The 16927-nt window shown below is 42.1% G+C and overlaps 1 protein-coding gene across 2 annotated transcripts in view; it reads right to left on the minus strand.

Annotated features, from left to right (window-relative positions):
- Positions 1–10004: 10004 nt before the first annotated feature.
- Positions 10005–16927, minus strand: part of MRPS27 (mitochondrial ribosomal protein S27) — a 49708-nt gene continuing 42785 nt past the window's right edge. For both annotated transcript variants that reach the window (XM_068422213.1, XM_068422214.1), the window contains exons 10-11: positions 15394–15549; positions 10005–10393 (exon numbers count right to left, since the gene is read on the minus strand). In XM_068422213.1, the coding sequence (XP_068278314.1) occupies positions 10154–10393; positions 15394–15549 (396 nt within the window). In that variant the 3' untranslated portion in view covers positions 10005–10153. The remainder of the gene's footprint in view (positions 10394–15393; positions 15550–16927) is intronic.

A 16927-nucleotide genomic window follows, 5' to 3' on the forward strand; every position in this document is an offset into this window, starting at 1 on the left:
TTTTAATGTCTTCTCTTTTTTTTAGGTATCTCTAGCAATGCTGTTTTATTTATTGCTATACCTTTTAAGTCGTTAAGAATAACTCAGAATGACAATGGCACAAAAGGCAGATGGAAATGTATTGTGGAAATAAGCATGTTTGCTGGGCACATAATCATACACTTAAAATTGCTTTTGTAATACATAGTCTACAAAGTTACAGGCAAAATGTTTGGCAGAAGTTGTACTATTTATACAATTCTTTCTGCTTTGTCTATTTTCTTATATAGGTCAGATTTCAAACTGAGTGGGTGGGAACAGATTTTCTTATTTTCTGACAATATCGGAAATGGTTTGTATCTCTGCTTTGGTAGAAAATCTGTTTTAAGTACAGCAGTGGTCCTGAGACTGATCTCATGCCACTTACTCCTGTGAATCGGGAGTAATTTCACTGCAGTCAGGGAAGTTACAGTCATTTGGTCCTACTGTAAATGAAATTGGAATCAAGCCTTAAGTGTCCCCAAGCAAGTTTGTGATGGCTTAAGCGTTTGTTTTACTTTTAAAATAATAACAATAATTAGACAGTTACAACTGATGTTAAAATGCACATTTGTTTTTTTTCTGCTACAACAATACTAAAACCCCGGTCTAGCTATTCTGAGGTATTGTAATGCCTGTTCCATCCATTCCCTTTCAAATACCAACAGCGCCTGGGTGCAACACAGCGATGAACTCCTCCATTAGCTCCTCTTGCCCTTAATGTCTTTCCTGCCTGTGGAACTAATCTAACTGTGCTAGTCCTAGTGCTACACAATTAGTTTAGTGTAACAGTCATCAAAATGTACTGTGTGCATTAACGATGAGTGCTGTTGAGCAGCATAGATTTCTAGGAGCGTGGTTTGTTACTGATTACTCTAACTATAAAGATTCAATATCTGAGTGTAAAGGACGCTCCATTTAAATGATGGTACTACCCATAACAGCATCCCCAATCATGATCTTTATGCTATTACTATACTGCTTCATCTAATTCAATGAAGAATTAACTTTGGAGATCCCACCCCACTCCTGACCTTGGACAGGGCCTCTCTCGCATGCCTTTTCAAAGTCTTGCAGTGGACCTGACTTCATTGACCTCTATTTTCACCCCATCTTTCATAGAAATAACTTTTAATTTTTTTTTACTTACTTTACATACTATGGTGAATGGAGTTAACTATGTACATTATTATTTTTTTTAATTGTCTGTGATAGCTTACACATTTTAGGAGAGTTCCGGTACTGATTTACTAAGATTTAATCAATTTGTTAATTGAATTTTCAATCCCTTCACCACAAGCAAGTCAGCTCCAAAGAGCGCTTACGGTGCATTTGGGAAATTTCTGTCATATGCTTCTCTTTGTTCATCGGCAGAGGTTCTTGCTCAGTAATGATGTTTTGAGAGAAATAGTAATTTTGTTGGTCTGGATTTATTAGAAAAGGGAAAAGTATAATGTTTACACTTGAAAGAAACTGTAAGCTTTCATCTTTTCACTTAATAATTGAACAGAACACTAAAAGCAACTAGAAGTAAGCATTTCTTAGAATGCAATTATATTATTCACAAGGTTTTAAAATGGTTGCTATTTAAAATAAAAAAAAAAAGAAAAAAAGCCTGTTTGTTGTGACTTTACAAAAAATGTAAAAAAATGAGTAACTAAATAAAACAATGTCATAAAAAGATAGAAAGAAAAAAAAATAATTAAAAAAGCAGCTTCTCCACACTAGACTAGCTAGGAGCTCCAGATGGCAGGAGCTACCTCTTCAAGACTGGGCTGTAATCACAACTGTAAAAGATGAAATCTGAAATATGCTCTCACACATTTGCATGCAGCCATTATCTTCCAAACTATGGAAAGAAACAGTCTTGTTGCTGGCTGAGAAGCGCCTCTCACACCTCCTCTCTCTTGTTCTGAATGGTGTTTGTGTCAGTCTGCAGCTGTGTATGGTATTATGTCTTATAATCCTGCATCACTTCTATCCAGTCATATCTAATGTAGAAAATTAGTTTCCAGTGAAAGTAATATGTAGTGCTTTTATGATATTTGTGTGCAATATCCCCTCTTCCACTGAGGATATTTGATGTAAAGGAAACAAACTCAGTTCCACAATAAAATACAAAAGTGGTAAAGTGGTGTTGACATGTTTCTTGTCTTTGTGTGTCTATGTATTTTTAAGTTTTCCCTTTCCTTCAATCATGGTAACCTACTATATGGGTTTTTTTCTCAAAAGATCAATGACTAATTAAATGCTAGATAAGAACCAATATCTATTTAGAAACTGGAAAACAAATGCAGAAGATTACTTTTATCTCTTGTGGCATAAAGTGTTACCATGATGTATCATGGCATGGCTTCTTTTTGTTGTTCTCATTTCTGTATCCCTCAGCAGCAGGAGAAAACACCTCATTTTCAGTAAGTACACATTCAAGGGGCTGTGTCAGAGATGATACCCAATAAAGTTACATCAGACTGAGCCCACCCTGGTTTGGAAAAGAGGTCTTTTCCAAAGTTGTTGCAGCTTAACAAGAGTGCGCAGCTTGTCTCCAGTGGACATAGACCCTTCCTGACCACTGCTACCCAGTAATCCTGGTGAGAGGGTACAGAGCATTTGGGGAAGCTGGGGTCTGCTTAGTTTTTTACTTTATAAACATCAGACTTTTCCTCTACTGCTGTTAAAGGGACACTGTAAGATCAGGCTTTCTGCCTTTGCAGTTTTGCTTGCTGCAGTGAAGTGCAGCAGTCAATGCTTGCGTTTTTTTAGCTTGGGGAGATGGTAATGACATGAAAGCAGGTAAAGGCTGGGAAAGCAGGGAGCGAGGGGTGCTTGCTCGCTCCCAGGAGAAGCAGTGGCCCTGTGGGATTTCCTTCACCCTCAGACAGCAGTCTCTTTTGTGGGCCCTTATCTATCTCCAGCATCTAAGGTTTCATTTATAACTTCTAATGACATTAATAAGAAATACTGTGCTTGGCTTGAATTGGGCTGAGTGTGGTGAAGTAGAGAAAAATGAAGACCAGATGAGAAGAGTCAACTGCTGCAAATCTTGTACCTTAAGTATAATCCTGCATATGTCTACATCAAGGATTTTTGAGCTGTTGTGGTAGAGTAGCCTGCTACTTAAAATATATTAAAACGATTGTGCAAAGCAGACCAGATCAGGCTTCACGCCAATTATTCACCTGCAGTTGCAGGGTGAAGTTCTGGATTTGCACAGGTGGGACCACTCATGGTACCTGTGGATGGGGTCAGGCCAGCCTGGTCTGTAGCGTTTGGCTTACTGCTTCCAGATGCCAAATGAAAGCTGCTTTCTTCAACACAGCTGCTGAGGAGGAATTTTATTCCCACTAGTGTTGTTAATGAATAAATTCAATCAGCTTATAAAGTATTTCAGATGGCATGAGAAAATAATAGTTTCTCAGAGATTTTTGGTTTATCTAAAATGAGGGATCTTTCTTGTGGCATCCTTGACCTAGAGACTGTTTAATACTGATTTCTAGTGTTCTGTGGTTGGGAGGAAATTGTATCTTTTCATGGTTCGTAGGATGGGGTGAAAAGGTGTCCAGAAGTCTTTTGAGTAACAGCCATGGTGACACCTCATAGATCTAGCTCATTCCCAGCATTGCAGCAAAGCTCCTTGGCTTCCTTCAGGGTGTCTCTGGGCACATGGTTCTGCTACATGAGCGTTGCCTATTTCCTTCACTCAGTGGACAGTTTTTGACCACTGCCTACTGTTGTGGTCCCTACTTTCATCTCCCACAGACACAATTAGTCCATAGTCGCATGAAGCCCCCAGGGCATTGTCATCTGTTGTGCTTGTGTGCTTTCTTCAGATGCAGCCCAAAACCACCAGAGGCTGAGTAATGCCGAGTGCCCTCAGTGTACCAGTGGACTTGCTGTTTTTTGACTGCATGCTCACCATCATTTCCACCAGAAATGAAATACAGAGAAGAACTAAAGAACTAAATCAGTAGGCACTGTAGTCTGCATGAGCTCTGTTCACTGGTTCTCATGGATCCTTACCACTTGATGTAGCTGCTTCTCTGCAGTTCAACAACTCCAGCATTACCAGCCCCAATGTGAAGAGCTGGCAAGTCAGAGGGTGGAGGTTGACTGTGCAGCTGTTGCCAGCTTCACTGACAAAACAATTGCATATGCCATGATTTACACATCATACTGCAGCTCAGCCCATCACCTGTGCTTGTGAATTACACAGAGAAGACAAGTGAAATAGATGGAACTTATGTCGTAATAGAAACAAAGCTAAATATACATAACAAAATCTATATACACTGAGGTTACATCCTGTATACCTGTTAAGGTCCAGAAATTAATTTTGACTGAGCTTTTACAAACCTCACGTTATCTCAGCCCAGCTGTGTTACTTCCTTAGCTTAAAGAGTTGAAGGTAAACTGAACCACTGAGCCACTTAAATACTTAATATGAACCCCCCAGCGTGGAAGTCAGTATTTCCAGGAAGAGTTTATGGTTTCCAAAGATGTGATTATAGCAGCAGTTACCATACGTAAGGACCAGAACAGGCTTGAAAGTTTATTTCCCAATTCATTTAAAGGAGGAATTGTCAGGATTTGCAATAAGCAAGATATATTGAAAGCTGAATTTTGTCCTGATAATCTAATTTGTGTGTCAATGGGGCTCTAATGCTATTTCTGTGCCTGGGGCATCTGGAATTTAGAATTGGGTTGAACAGACTTGAGTTTATCAGACAGGTTTAAGAGCAGCAACAGAGTTAGTACTATGCAATTGCTAGCTGAGTTCTGTGACAACTTTGTGATTATGAATGATATATATATTTCTGTGAGGAGATTGACTCACAGTAGATGGCACAGTTTTCTATCACACGTTTAGTATCTTAAGTTACTCTTGAATTAATGTTTTGTCACTAATTCTTGCCGTATACTTCATTCTCCACAGTTTTATTTTGAAAGAGTCACTGTTCCAAGGTCAGGTTGTCTGTCATTTATGTCAGCAGAGTTTCCCTTCTACAATCGAAGAGCTTTGTGCTCATCTCAACATTTCCTACCAACAAATTTCTGGGAAGGTAAATTTGACTTTACTTTCCACAAGCCTCTCTCCCTTTCCTCTTTTCCTTCCCCCTCTTGGCGGGGGCAGGGGGGTTAATAGAGATCATCTGCCACTGGTTTAATAGCCAGCCCAGCGTTAAACTGTGACATCCCCAGAAATACATTTTGTAAGTTTAATTGTAGTTTCTACATAAACAGTCCCAGCAGAACCAGCAGCTGTACTTGCAGAATTGGATGCTGTTCAGTGGACCACATCTTGCATCCCTCAAAGTCAAGGGTGCAAGTCCCTTTCGTAACTATGACTCCAGCTTCCTGAGGAGGTAGAAGAGAGGACACTTGCTGACCTGGGCCTCGGGCTGTCTTTTGCCTGTCTCAGCAGCACAGTGACGGCTGCTCAGGTCAGAAACCCTCTTGCACCAGCCAACCCTCATCTGCAGCTGGAGTAAGTCATCGTCCTGGTCCCACAGTTCTAGGGTGACCAGACAGCCCTGGGACAGGTAGGCAAGCAGCTGGGACAGGCCACCAGGGGAGGGAGCAGATGCTTGGAGCTGTGGGAAGGGGCTTGATATCAGCACTGTGTGTAGGACACAGTGTCTGACCAGGTCTGAGAGCATCTAGTAACCTTCTCTTGGCAAGGCTGGGTGTTACCATGAATAGGGCCCATCTGTGCAAGGCTTCAGGCAACATTTATTTAAGCTGCAAGGGAATAAATATGTAATTTTCCTTTGTGAATAATGGATAACGACCTTCAGTGTTCTGCCAGTGACACTTGTGGGAGGAAGAGCTACATATTTTCTTGCCTAATCAGCAGTGTATTTGCTGTCTGCCATGGGTTTGAATTGAGAAGCAACTTTTTGAATTAAAAGGAAGAGCTTTAACCTTTGAAGTGCTGGGTTTTTTCTCCTAACAGCAGTCAAATTCATCCCAACGTACCAAACAGGCTTTGCATTTGTACTGGTTTCAGTTTCTTTTGGCTAGTGTTGTTAAGAGAAGGGTCTCCCCCACACCTGGGGAAACATGGGAGAGCTGTTAACACCACCTAACATGTGCAAGTCTGGTAATGCTGCACCATAGGCGGTAGCGCAGGCAGGTAGCTGCATAGGCGTTATCGCAGGCTGCTCGTCACCTTGTTTGCATGCACAGTTCAGCGGCTCTGCATGCAAATGTATTGCTTCCAGCACTGGGAGATTTTCCTCTTCCTTTAGCTATACAGACACCAGCACGATGAGTAGGGAAATTATTTAAAAACTTTCACAAAGAAAGATGCGCTCCTGCGATTTAGAAATATACTGACAAGGGAGAAACTGCAATAGCTTTAATCCAAATCACAGCTAAAGTAGTAGTAGTAGTGACCACAGTTTGTAGTCACAAACGAAAACAGGATGTGAGGGAACATTTCTAGGAGAGGTGATCATAAAAAAAGGAGATAGTGTTACTACCAAGAAAGATTTTGGTCTATCCCATCCAGGAAATATTTTGCTAGTCCCATCCAAATACAGAAAGGTCTAGGCAGCTGTCTGAAACAGCGCAGCAAGGAGCAACAACATTTCAAAAAGCTTGAGAGTGTCCTACTGAGGAAGTGCTCATTGGGTCATGAGCTTGCATCGCATGAGTACCAGGGCACAAGACTGGATGAACTCAGGTTTTTGTGCTTGTAGAGTACAAAAGTATTTTCTTTTTTTTTTTATATAGTTATATATACACAGCCACATTCTTCCATTAGCATCAGAAGTCATGTTTAAGCAGCAGCAGGTCAAAAGCTGCTGTATGACTTCTCTGCTCCCCTTCTAAACATGGCTGGCTGCATCACAGCAGGTGATGGCTATCACAGGAGTGCACAAAAGCCACAGGCATCCAGACAGAAGGGCTTTTGACTACCTGGGGCCCAGTTTCACCCCTAGGTATTTCTACAAGTGTTCTTCAAACTCATTTTTAAGAGTAATCCAGCAAGGAGCTGAAAAACAGGTTGTGTGTGCAACATGATTTATGCAAGGGGGTAAACAGTCAAGTCTACTTACTTTTCCTGGAGTGGGAACGAGAAAAGCAGGTAAGTTAAGCTGAGTTAGTTGATATTATGTCAATTTTTCATGCTGCAGCATTTGTGGTGCACAGCCACCATCCATGCCTCCCTTCGGAAGCTAAGCACGTGCCTCAACAGCAGTGATCTGTGGATTACGCCATCTCTCAATTTGTCTGTCTCACTGTTGACCTTGCTCAAAGCTAGCAGATAGAAGAGAGCACCAAAGAGGAGAGCACCTTCCTCCCCTTCATCAAGCTTCTGTTGCTAATTCATGTTTCCAACCTCTTGAGACAGAGCTGTGTCCAGGGGGCCTCAAACCTCAAGGTGCCCAAGCACTTGGTACCCTGGGCTGCTTGCTGTCTGAGAGCTGGCAGCACACTGCTGTCTGAGATGGGGGTGTGGGGCAAAGAGACATGGCCGACCTCCTTGGAGAAGGGGAAGAAATAAATGTGAGATGATACCCGTGAGGAACTTGAGGGGATCAAGCGTGAGGTCAAAGGGGAAGCAGCGCTGAGGATTGCTGGAGAATTCACGGGGGTGCAGGTAGGCTTGTGGGAAATGTAAGGATTTGCTAGGTGAGAAAACACTGGTTTGGCAGAAGCTGATTGCTATTGAGTGAGACAGTGGTGAGACTTGGGGTGGGGAGAAGTAAGATTGAGGCCACTGGACCATGGAGAAATACTTGGCTGGCACATGAGGGGGAGGGAAGAGGGGCCCTGGTGTGTAGCTGGAGCAGTTGGTGGAAGTGTCAGAAGTCGTTTCTCGCTCAGGGTGATACCAAGGGGACAGACAAATGAGAGGGCTTAGCAAAACTTTTCACTCTGTAAGCCACAAATGGTCTGGACCCTCTCCTGCAGGTCTTAGGTTTGGTGTCTGTCATCTGGTCCCAGGAATCCGCTTTGCTACCTGCAAAGCATTAGGCAGGGAAACCCCCCTCTCCCAAGGGCAGAGGGCGTATGGGAGGAGATTCAGATGAAGGCAGAAAAATGTTTTATTTACCCTGTTTAAGTTTAGGCTTTGGACTGGGCTCAGAGCATTCAAACCCACACTGCCTAGAGTACAACAATGAGGCAACCTGTAATATTCATTAACAGGCTCTTCGGAGCTTAGAGGATTTTTTTCTCCTATTGCTGTAATAGTCAAGTCTAAATAAATGGAAAGGGGGGTCAGCTGTGGGGAAAGTGAAGTGTGCTCTGTGAGAGATGCGGGGCATGGCAGCTGGGCAGCTTGCTGGAGCTCCATCAGCATTAGCTGCCTGGTGTATCTACAGAGCAGGCTGAGGGAGGGTAAAGGTGGGGCCAGAAACAGGCTCCTTGTGCTGCCCAGAAACAGATGCTAACAAGAGACAAGGAGAAATGTGGCAGTGCCTGTTGTGACCTAGCCAGTGTCTCAGAAGCAAGAGGATGAGCAGCTGCCGTGGCTAGAGACCCTGCGTTAGCAACTGTAGTGGTGTAGAGAAGATCCCACGAGGGAGAGGTGGTATCTGTAGAGAGAAGCTGAGAAAGGAATCAGGATGCAGGAGTGATTGAGAACCCTTGGAGGTACAAGCCATGTTCCGATACTGAAGAACTGAAATACATGGTCAGGGAAGGGATACTTCGTTCTCCTAGTAATCAGAAAGCATTTAGACCAAGGAAGAGGAAAAAAACTTCAGGAGACTTGAGAAAAGTTGCTCAGGAAGGTCCATCACTGGTTTAGTTAGGCCAAGACACAAAACGATCCGCTTACCTGGAGACAGCACTCTCTTACTGCAGTATGGGAGAAACTACGGGACTTGCTGACAAGATGCGGTGAAGGACCTTACTGCTAAGTTCTTAGATGTGAAAGAGCAATCAGGCTCTGAGTGTGTTTGCTGGGAATAAGAGAGGTATTTGGTGTGTGCGGATAAGATGCCTTCCTACACTTAAAACAAAGTTCACTTCATAGATTTACAGCATGTTCTCACTGGATTTAGACTGAGTTTGTGATGTGAATTTTATCAGTGTAAAACTAGACAGGTGCATAATAAAACTGGAAATGTTTATCAGACCCTGTGGTAAAGCACAGTGAGACAACACTGTTGGTGCCGTAACAAGCTGAAATACAGCAGGGCTGTTGCTAGGGTCTCCTTGTTTTCAAGGAACCTGCCCTGCCATGAGTGGCATAAAGTTGCTGGCTGCAGCCGATGAGAATCATTGGTAACAGGGAATGTAAGCAGGGATGGATGCTGATGCATCCCACAACCAACAAACTATGACCCTTTCCTCCCTTGCCATTTCCTTGTGCTCTGTGTGAATAGCTACATTTTTTTACCAGTCTGACGAATGGGGCATGGGACCGTGTACACAACTGAGACAAGAAGGGGATTAGGTCAAAAACCCCATGAAACATGCCCAGAATATAAAAGAAAACTGCACTGCAGTATGAGGCTCCGAGGTGTGTGCCGAGGTGATTGTGCACGTTTCTCTACTGAGCTTAAAAATGGAGCAGAGCAGCACTAATAAAGTCAGAAATCTCTAACTTCCTCAGAGGTAAGGCACATCTGAGTGTCTGTGCAAGTGCTAACTCACTAGGCTGAAACTCTTTCAAAGTAGTTTTAAAAACAGTATAAAGTTAGGCTTCCAACTCCATGTATAGTAGCCTGAATTTTCCAAACAGGCTCAGAAAAAAAAGCAATTAATATACGTTAATCCTCTTAGTGTCTGCAGCTCAGAGTAGCCAAGGCATTCTTTCCTGTGAGAAATCCCTGCTGAAACAACTTGTGCTTGAAATTCTTCCCTCTTCTTTTGTTTCTTCTACTCTCTACACCTTTCATCACAGGCAAGCTAGTTCTTATGCCTTTGTTTCTTTATGTTGTCTCCATCCCATCCCCCGCCCAGCTGATGGTAGGAGGAAAATATATACAGCATGAAGATTTCTAAACCACACGTGCTTCACTTCAGGAAACAGGCAAAATGGGAAAAGTTTAATTTGCATACAGCAGTCACATATAGTCACACTTGCAGCAGGATCGAAGTGAAATATTAATAATGGTGAGCACTTCAGTTCACTGACAGAGGAATGCATACCACTATGGTAGTCTGAGTTCCAGTACTAAGCAGATGCTTTAGCTAGCTTCCTAGCTTCCATTTCCTGCTTAGCCTTTTCTCTCAAGTCTCTTTCTCTCTCAGCGAGAACTGCTTGTTCTTGCTCCCACTCCTTCAGCTTCTGCTCATGTTTTGCAATGTCTTCCACTTCACATGCTGGCAGCTTTTGCTTGACAAGTTGGGTAGTCAGGGTTAACAGGCTTTCAGATTCAACCTTGCCAAGTGAATGCAGCTTAGAGCACAGATCCTGTCATAAAAAGGGATTTGGTGGGGAGTGAGAAGGAGAGAGCCAGTCAGTCACAAAATAATCAACCACAAAATACTTCCCTATAACAACCAATACATCGCTATCTGAATCTATTAGCTGGGCTATACAGGCCAGGTAACTATTTTTCCCCAGCAAAGTGTTTCGACTGTGGTAGCTGGTACCATTTCCTGAAATGCTAACCTCTAGAACAATTTTTTGAGCAATAAAACTAAAACAATAAAGTTTCATTTTCCTTAACCATTAGAATTCCCTTTATTTTTCCAAGTTCAGTTACCTGGTATTAACAAAGATCAGCTGACCAGTCAACTACAATAAATATAATCTAAACACCTTGGTTTTGTGTCTTAACTCAAAACTGATTGAAAGATTTGCTCTACACTGCTTGCATTAGCATCCCTGTCAACAGATGCACATCACTTTAAATGCTCTCTTGCTAACAGCATACTAAGTAACTCACATGATTTTTCCTCCAAACAATCTGAGGCTTGACTATGCTTACACACACTGTACAATAGTGCTAAAACAAGGGATATTTTTTCAGGGATATTCGACACTGAAACTAAGAGCAGAGCTGCAGTAAGAAACTGTTCAGTATTTCTTTCTTGAGCTTTACTTATCTGGATTTGTTGTAGCATAAAAATATTAATTCACTTAAGATGATGAATCATCCAGTGATACTATTTCTGGCTTTCTGGAACCTTCAGCCTGATGGCTCACTATCAATCTGATTAATTGCCTTAGAAGTGCAGATACACAACCAAGGAGTTTCCTGGGGGGAAAAGATGACACAGCACTGGCAGATTCTTTACCTCTTGCTCACTCATTAGATAGCAACACATTTTCCTGCTTGTTCTTTTAAATAAAATGGTTTACTGAGCCCAGCACTTGCAGGAATGTTTAAAGTAAGTACGTGTCCTAAAGGAAGGTATATCCATGCTTGTTTTCACAGAATCACAGAATCCATCAGGTTGGAAGAGACCTCTGGGATCATCGAGTCCAACCATTGCCCTGACACCACCATGTCAACTAGACCATGGCACTAAGTGCCATGTCCAGTCTTTTCTTAAACACATCCAGAGATGGTGACTCCACCACCTCCCTGGGCAGCCCATTCCAATGTCTAATAACCCTTTCTGTAAAGAAATTCTTCCTGATGTCCAACCTGAACCTCCCCTCACGAAGCCTGAGGCTATGTCGTCTTGTCCTATCACTAGTTGCCCGGGAGAAGAGGCTGACTCCCACTTCACTACAACCTCCCTTCAGGTAGTTGTAGACTGCAATAAGGTCATCTCTGAGCCTCCTCTTCTCCAGGCTAAAGAACTCCAGCTCCCTCAGTCGTTCCTCACAGGTCAGACCCTCCAGACCCTTCACCAGCTTGGTCGCCCTCCTCTGGACTCGCTCCAACACCTCAACATCTTTCTTGAAGTGCGCAGCCCAGAACTGGACACAGTATTCAAGATGCGGCCTCACCAGTGCCGAGTACAGAGGGATGATCACTTCCCTAGACCGGCTGGCTACACTATTCCTAATAGAGGCCAGGATGCCATTGGCCTTCTTGGCCACTTGGGCACACTGCTGGCTCATGTTTAGCCGGCTGTCGATCAGCACCCCCAGGTCTCTTTCTGCCAGGCTGCTTTCTAACCACTCTTCCCCCAGCCTGTAGCGCTGCATGGGGTTGTTGTGGCCGAACTGTAAGACCTGGCACTTGTTCTTGTTGAACCTCATGCCGTTGGTCTCGGCTCATCTATCTATCTAACCTGTCCAGATTTCTGGTGCTTTGAATAAAGCCTATTGTTTTGCATTGCAGGATGATGGAAAAAAGATGTGGGGATCATTCACCTCCAAAATAAATAGCAATTCTGGGGCCATGCAGACATCCGGACTTCTGCTTCCAGTTATCACTGGAAGTTTATGCGCTGTGCTGATGGCCCACAGTGTTCCTCTTACCCCAGCCCACACTAGCAATAATCTGCAAAGGCAGTACCCCTCAGCTCCATTCTTGAGGCTCTGCCTTGTTCTTACACAGGGAACTACGATGGCCCCTCTAAGGCCTCTCCACTTTTCTCTGCCTTAGCCAACACAACTGCAGCCTTTGTCGTGTTTTGTCAGACCCTTGAAGGTTTGAACTGGACAGACAGCAGATTAAGGACTATTTAAAATGCTAGGCATGCAGGTCTGAGGGGCTGGGATATTTGGCTCTGTTTGTTTCTTGATTTTATGATAAAGAATGAAAACAAAACCAATGGCTTTGAAGTAATGGACTAAACCCAAACTCAGTAGTATTTAGATGTATTCACCTCTATTTTATCTGAGATGTCAGTAAGTATATATACAATGCATCAGTGATGAACAGGAGGAGACCATACATCTTGGGTCTGGGGAAGAAACCTGACAACTACACTTATGTTTACAGATTAGGTATTCAGTTTAAACATAAATGGTTTAGGTCATTCAGACTCTCCCTACTAACCACTACCAAGGATGTGCTGAAAAGGGGGTTTATGCACTGAACCCAAGCAGTACGCAATTGAACAGGAAACAAACTGGAAACTAGCAGGACTTCTCTCCTAAGCCATACTGGTACTACTGAACTCCTGGAATCTTCCCTGCTCTGCTGTGATACATTAGTGAAATTAATTTAGGAAAGCAGCAGGCTCTACGTTCTACAGGTACCAAAAGGGCACATTCTTAAGTGGCTAAATCATTGACTTTTAGAAGCAGTCTCCAGGGCTCTGCATGCAGACAGTCAGAGAATGAGCACTGCTTTTACAACTGGATGTTCCCAGCATTTATGTGATGAAATGCTTGCCCACTGATCATTGACACAGGTGGAAGTAATTGCCTGAGGAACACTGTACTTGAGTAGGGAGCCTCAGCATACAGGATTTGAAAACAGGTAATTACAACACGAATGACAGTATCAGACAGAGAGTCTAAATTACAGCTCTAAAGGCTTTAACTGGAAAGAGCCAAATGTCCTCAAGTCTTCTTTATTTTAGCGGAAGTGAAGGACATGCTGCCTCTCACACATCATATCTGTTAGGTTGCTGTGGCTTTTTCAGATACTCCACAAATGGCTGTTCTGAAGGTTGGTATGAGACATGAGTCCAAGTATGTGTATAAAAGCCATGTAGAACAAGCTACAGTTCTAGACAGGAACTGTATGTCTGGAGCAAATCCACATGCTTTTCCTTGCATACCCAGGTGTATGACTTGTGAAAGAGAACTGGGCAAGCAGGAGACAGGAGCACTTTGTTTTGAGCTCAAAGAGAAAGACTGGGACGTGCTGGCTAATGCAGGGCTGGACAAAGTGCAACCTAACTGTTTTCAGCAGCAGAAGTGCAAATCTTGTGTTGGGGTTACATCACACGAGGGGCAGATGATCTGTGCTGCAACAGCAGCTGTGAATGCCAACATCACCAGGTTGCTTCAGAACCGCCATCTTCCCTCAGACTTGTGTGATTTCTAGTGAACTTCTCTGCCCTGTGAACTAGACCCATAGGTGTCCAGGGGTTCAACTGGGAAGACTGCCTGGTGCTGGCCTAATGGACTTGAGAGAGGAGTCTGAGAGCCCTTTCAGGCTTAGCTGAAATGGCATTCTGACTTGAGAGCTCCTTTTCACATCCAAACAAACAGAAATCGTGGCTTATGTACACATAAATTACTGTTGGATGACTAGACTTCACATGAGGGCTACATCTTTCTTAGACTTTTCTGGTGAGAGCTTAGAGCTAAGCATTGGCACTGTAGTCTTTTGGTTCAAAGTCAGGGCACTCACTGTTACACCAGGGAATGCCTGAACTGGGGTTAATTATGGAACTTGTAGAAAGCTAGAAGTTAGAAGAGAACTATCCTCTTCCCAATAGTCTGTCCCCAGTTTGATATTTAGGCCTTGTTTTGAGCACTCTGCATTATTTTCTTCAAGGCTAGGCAATGGATAGACAATGAGAGAGTCACAAAAAGGTCTCACTCCTCCTTCAAAGGGCACTTGTGTTTACCTAATTCACTGTAATTCATCCAGGCATTCATTATCACATGCTAAGCATCCACTGATTCCCAAACACTTTAATTAAAAAGTTCTAAGTGCCTACAAAGCAAGTTTAATATCTAAAGATTAGTGGCAAATAATTTATGTAAATAAAAACCAAAGAAAGGAAAAGTGTGTGTATGTGAGGTGAAACCATACAATACTAGTCTTTTAACTTTTGAAATTTCTTTAGAAGAACAACAGTCTGTATCCAGAACAACTGTCCAAGGTCGTGACAGCAACAATGGAAACTGATGGGCTACGGAAAGAGTACTGTCCCTGGAACAGTAAGCCAGAGCAGCTTCAACCAGGGGTATTTGATTTTTACCACAGCACAAATCAGAGATGATAAAATAAAATGAGCTCATTATATAGCTATGAGATGATCAAATAAAATGCACTCATTATAATAGCCGTGCCCTAATGAACAACTGTGTTTCACATTGTTATCATCAGCGTGACGACCTAAAGATAAAAGAGAGGTGATATAGCCTTACTTAATTCCCCAGACTGAAAGTATAGGGTGCAAAATTCCTACTTAATCATAACATAGACAAATGGACAGTAAATTCAGGATGGTCTTATGCCTATTACAATTTATTTTAATGAGCAAGAGCTCACACAAGGTCAGATAAGGGTTGTCTAATGACATACCACTTTCGCGAACAGGATTGGATTTATCATTTTGATGTATGAAAAGTGAAAACAAAATCCCAGCAGACAGACAAAAGACAAGTGGCCTTGAGCATTTATATCTTTGTAGGCTGCTGCTTCCTGTTTGAAGAAGTTTAAATGTAAGGTGACATCAGTTTCAAAGATGCCAGGTAGGACTCCCGATGAACTGAAGGGGTGTCAGTCTACTAGCCATAATAAACCAGTATATATATTTTCTAGTATATATTATGGAGATCTACTACAGCTTAGAATACTTAGATAAACGAAACTCTCTTACCTTGAATCGGCTGTAGTACTCGTGTGCTTTAGACTGCGCTGTTTCTTCTGATTCTGCACACTGTGATTTCTGCTCTACTTCCTTGACTTCTTCAGCCAATTCTGGACCAGGTTTTGCTTCAAGCGCAGACTGCAAAATGGTCTCCAGAGCATCCATCTGAACAATCACATTTGACATTGTTAGCATAAGCAGTTTAGAAATACAATCTGAGTAACACTGTCATCACGTTTACAACCAAATTCATGAGTTACCATTGCTTTGAGATTACTTCTGTGTATGATAAAAAGAAAACCAAATTCTAAAAGGAAATGGGACTTATTCTTGGAAGAATTTTGTACTGTACTTGCGACCTTTGAGGTTGGACATTAAATCCCTGCAACAGAACAACTCCACCACCCCCTGTACTCCCCATGATTCAGATGCTGACTGGTATTTGCAGATCTGTCAGGCATTAGGCTAATGTCTCCTCTTCGCCTGATATCTAGCCATAAATACTAACACTAAATGGTAGTCACAGTGGTAACAGCACTAGCATGATACACTACTACTATGGAATGTCAGAACAATATAATCTCTAAGAGATCATCTCAATACCTCTTTGGTGAAAAGAAGCAGGGAAATCACCTGTTCACAACAAGAACATTTATTCCTATCATTAGTTTGATAATTTAACATGAAAAATGGAAATGTAGGCAGATAATATATTGGTATAGGTATAATTTTAATCTGTGATACCGCTGTTCTCTTCATGCTTTTTTTGAGGTAGTAAGAGAACTACCCTCTCCTAATCTAATTGCAGTTCTATCAAAAGAATGCATTAGCTTCACTAAAGGACTTGCTAAACTATTTCTGTATGTATTACTGATACAAAAGATGGAACTGTTATATGGATGCTGCTGCTGTTTTGTGAATGGCATGATCTCTATAACTGGAATTATTGGATGTAGGTTGCCTGCATTTTAAAGGTCAGCTTTTACAAATGCAAAGAGCTGTTATCCTTTCATGAATCCTAATTCTGAATGTTTATCAGTAAGATGACATAACGCTGTGTAACCTTTGAATCTATGATGCTTTCTCCAAGCAAAAGGGATCTTGATACTTACGGTTTCATTTTCCTAGCGTAAGTACATAATGCTAAAGGAATAAAAATTAGGCTTATTTGAAATAACATTCTTGACACCGAAATGTAATCTTTAAACTAGCAGTACTAAACCAGGATGAAATAAGCAATGAAATAATAACTATGTGCTTGGACATCCATACACTCATTTAGAGACTTTCTCAGACAATTGAAAAAAACAAAACTTTGTCTTGCTTGCTCACAGTTAAACAATATAGCACAATACTAAACCAGTATTTCTATTATGTTCTTAAGATACTAACGGCAGAGAGAAGAGAGACACCATTCTAGTCAGAAACAAAAGGAAGATTAAAGTCTGAAAGAAAAGTGACTGATAATGATGGGGCAAATACTTGAAAGTGTTTACATCAAAACTGCATAATTAAAAAAGTTCATTTGAAAACTTGCATTTTA

Source organism: Nyctibius grandis, chromosome Z (assembly GCF_013368605.1).
Source record: "Nyctibius grandis isolate bNycGra1 chromosome Z, bNycGra1.pri, whole genome shotgun sequence".
In the NCBI taxonomy this organism is placed as follows: domain Eukaryota; kingdom Metazoa; phylum Chordata; class Aves; order Nyctibiiformes; family Nyctibiidae; genus Nyctibius; species Nyctibius grandis.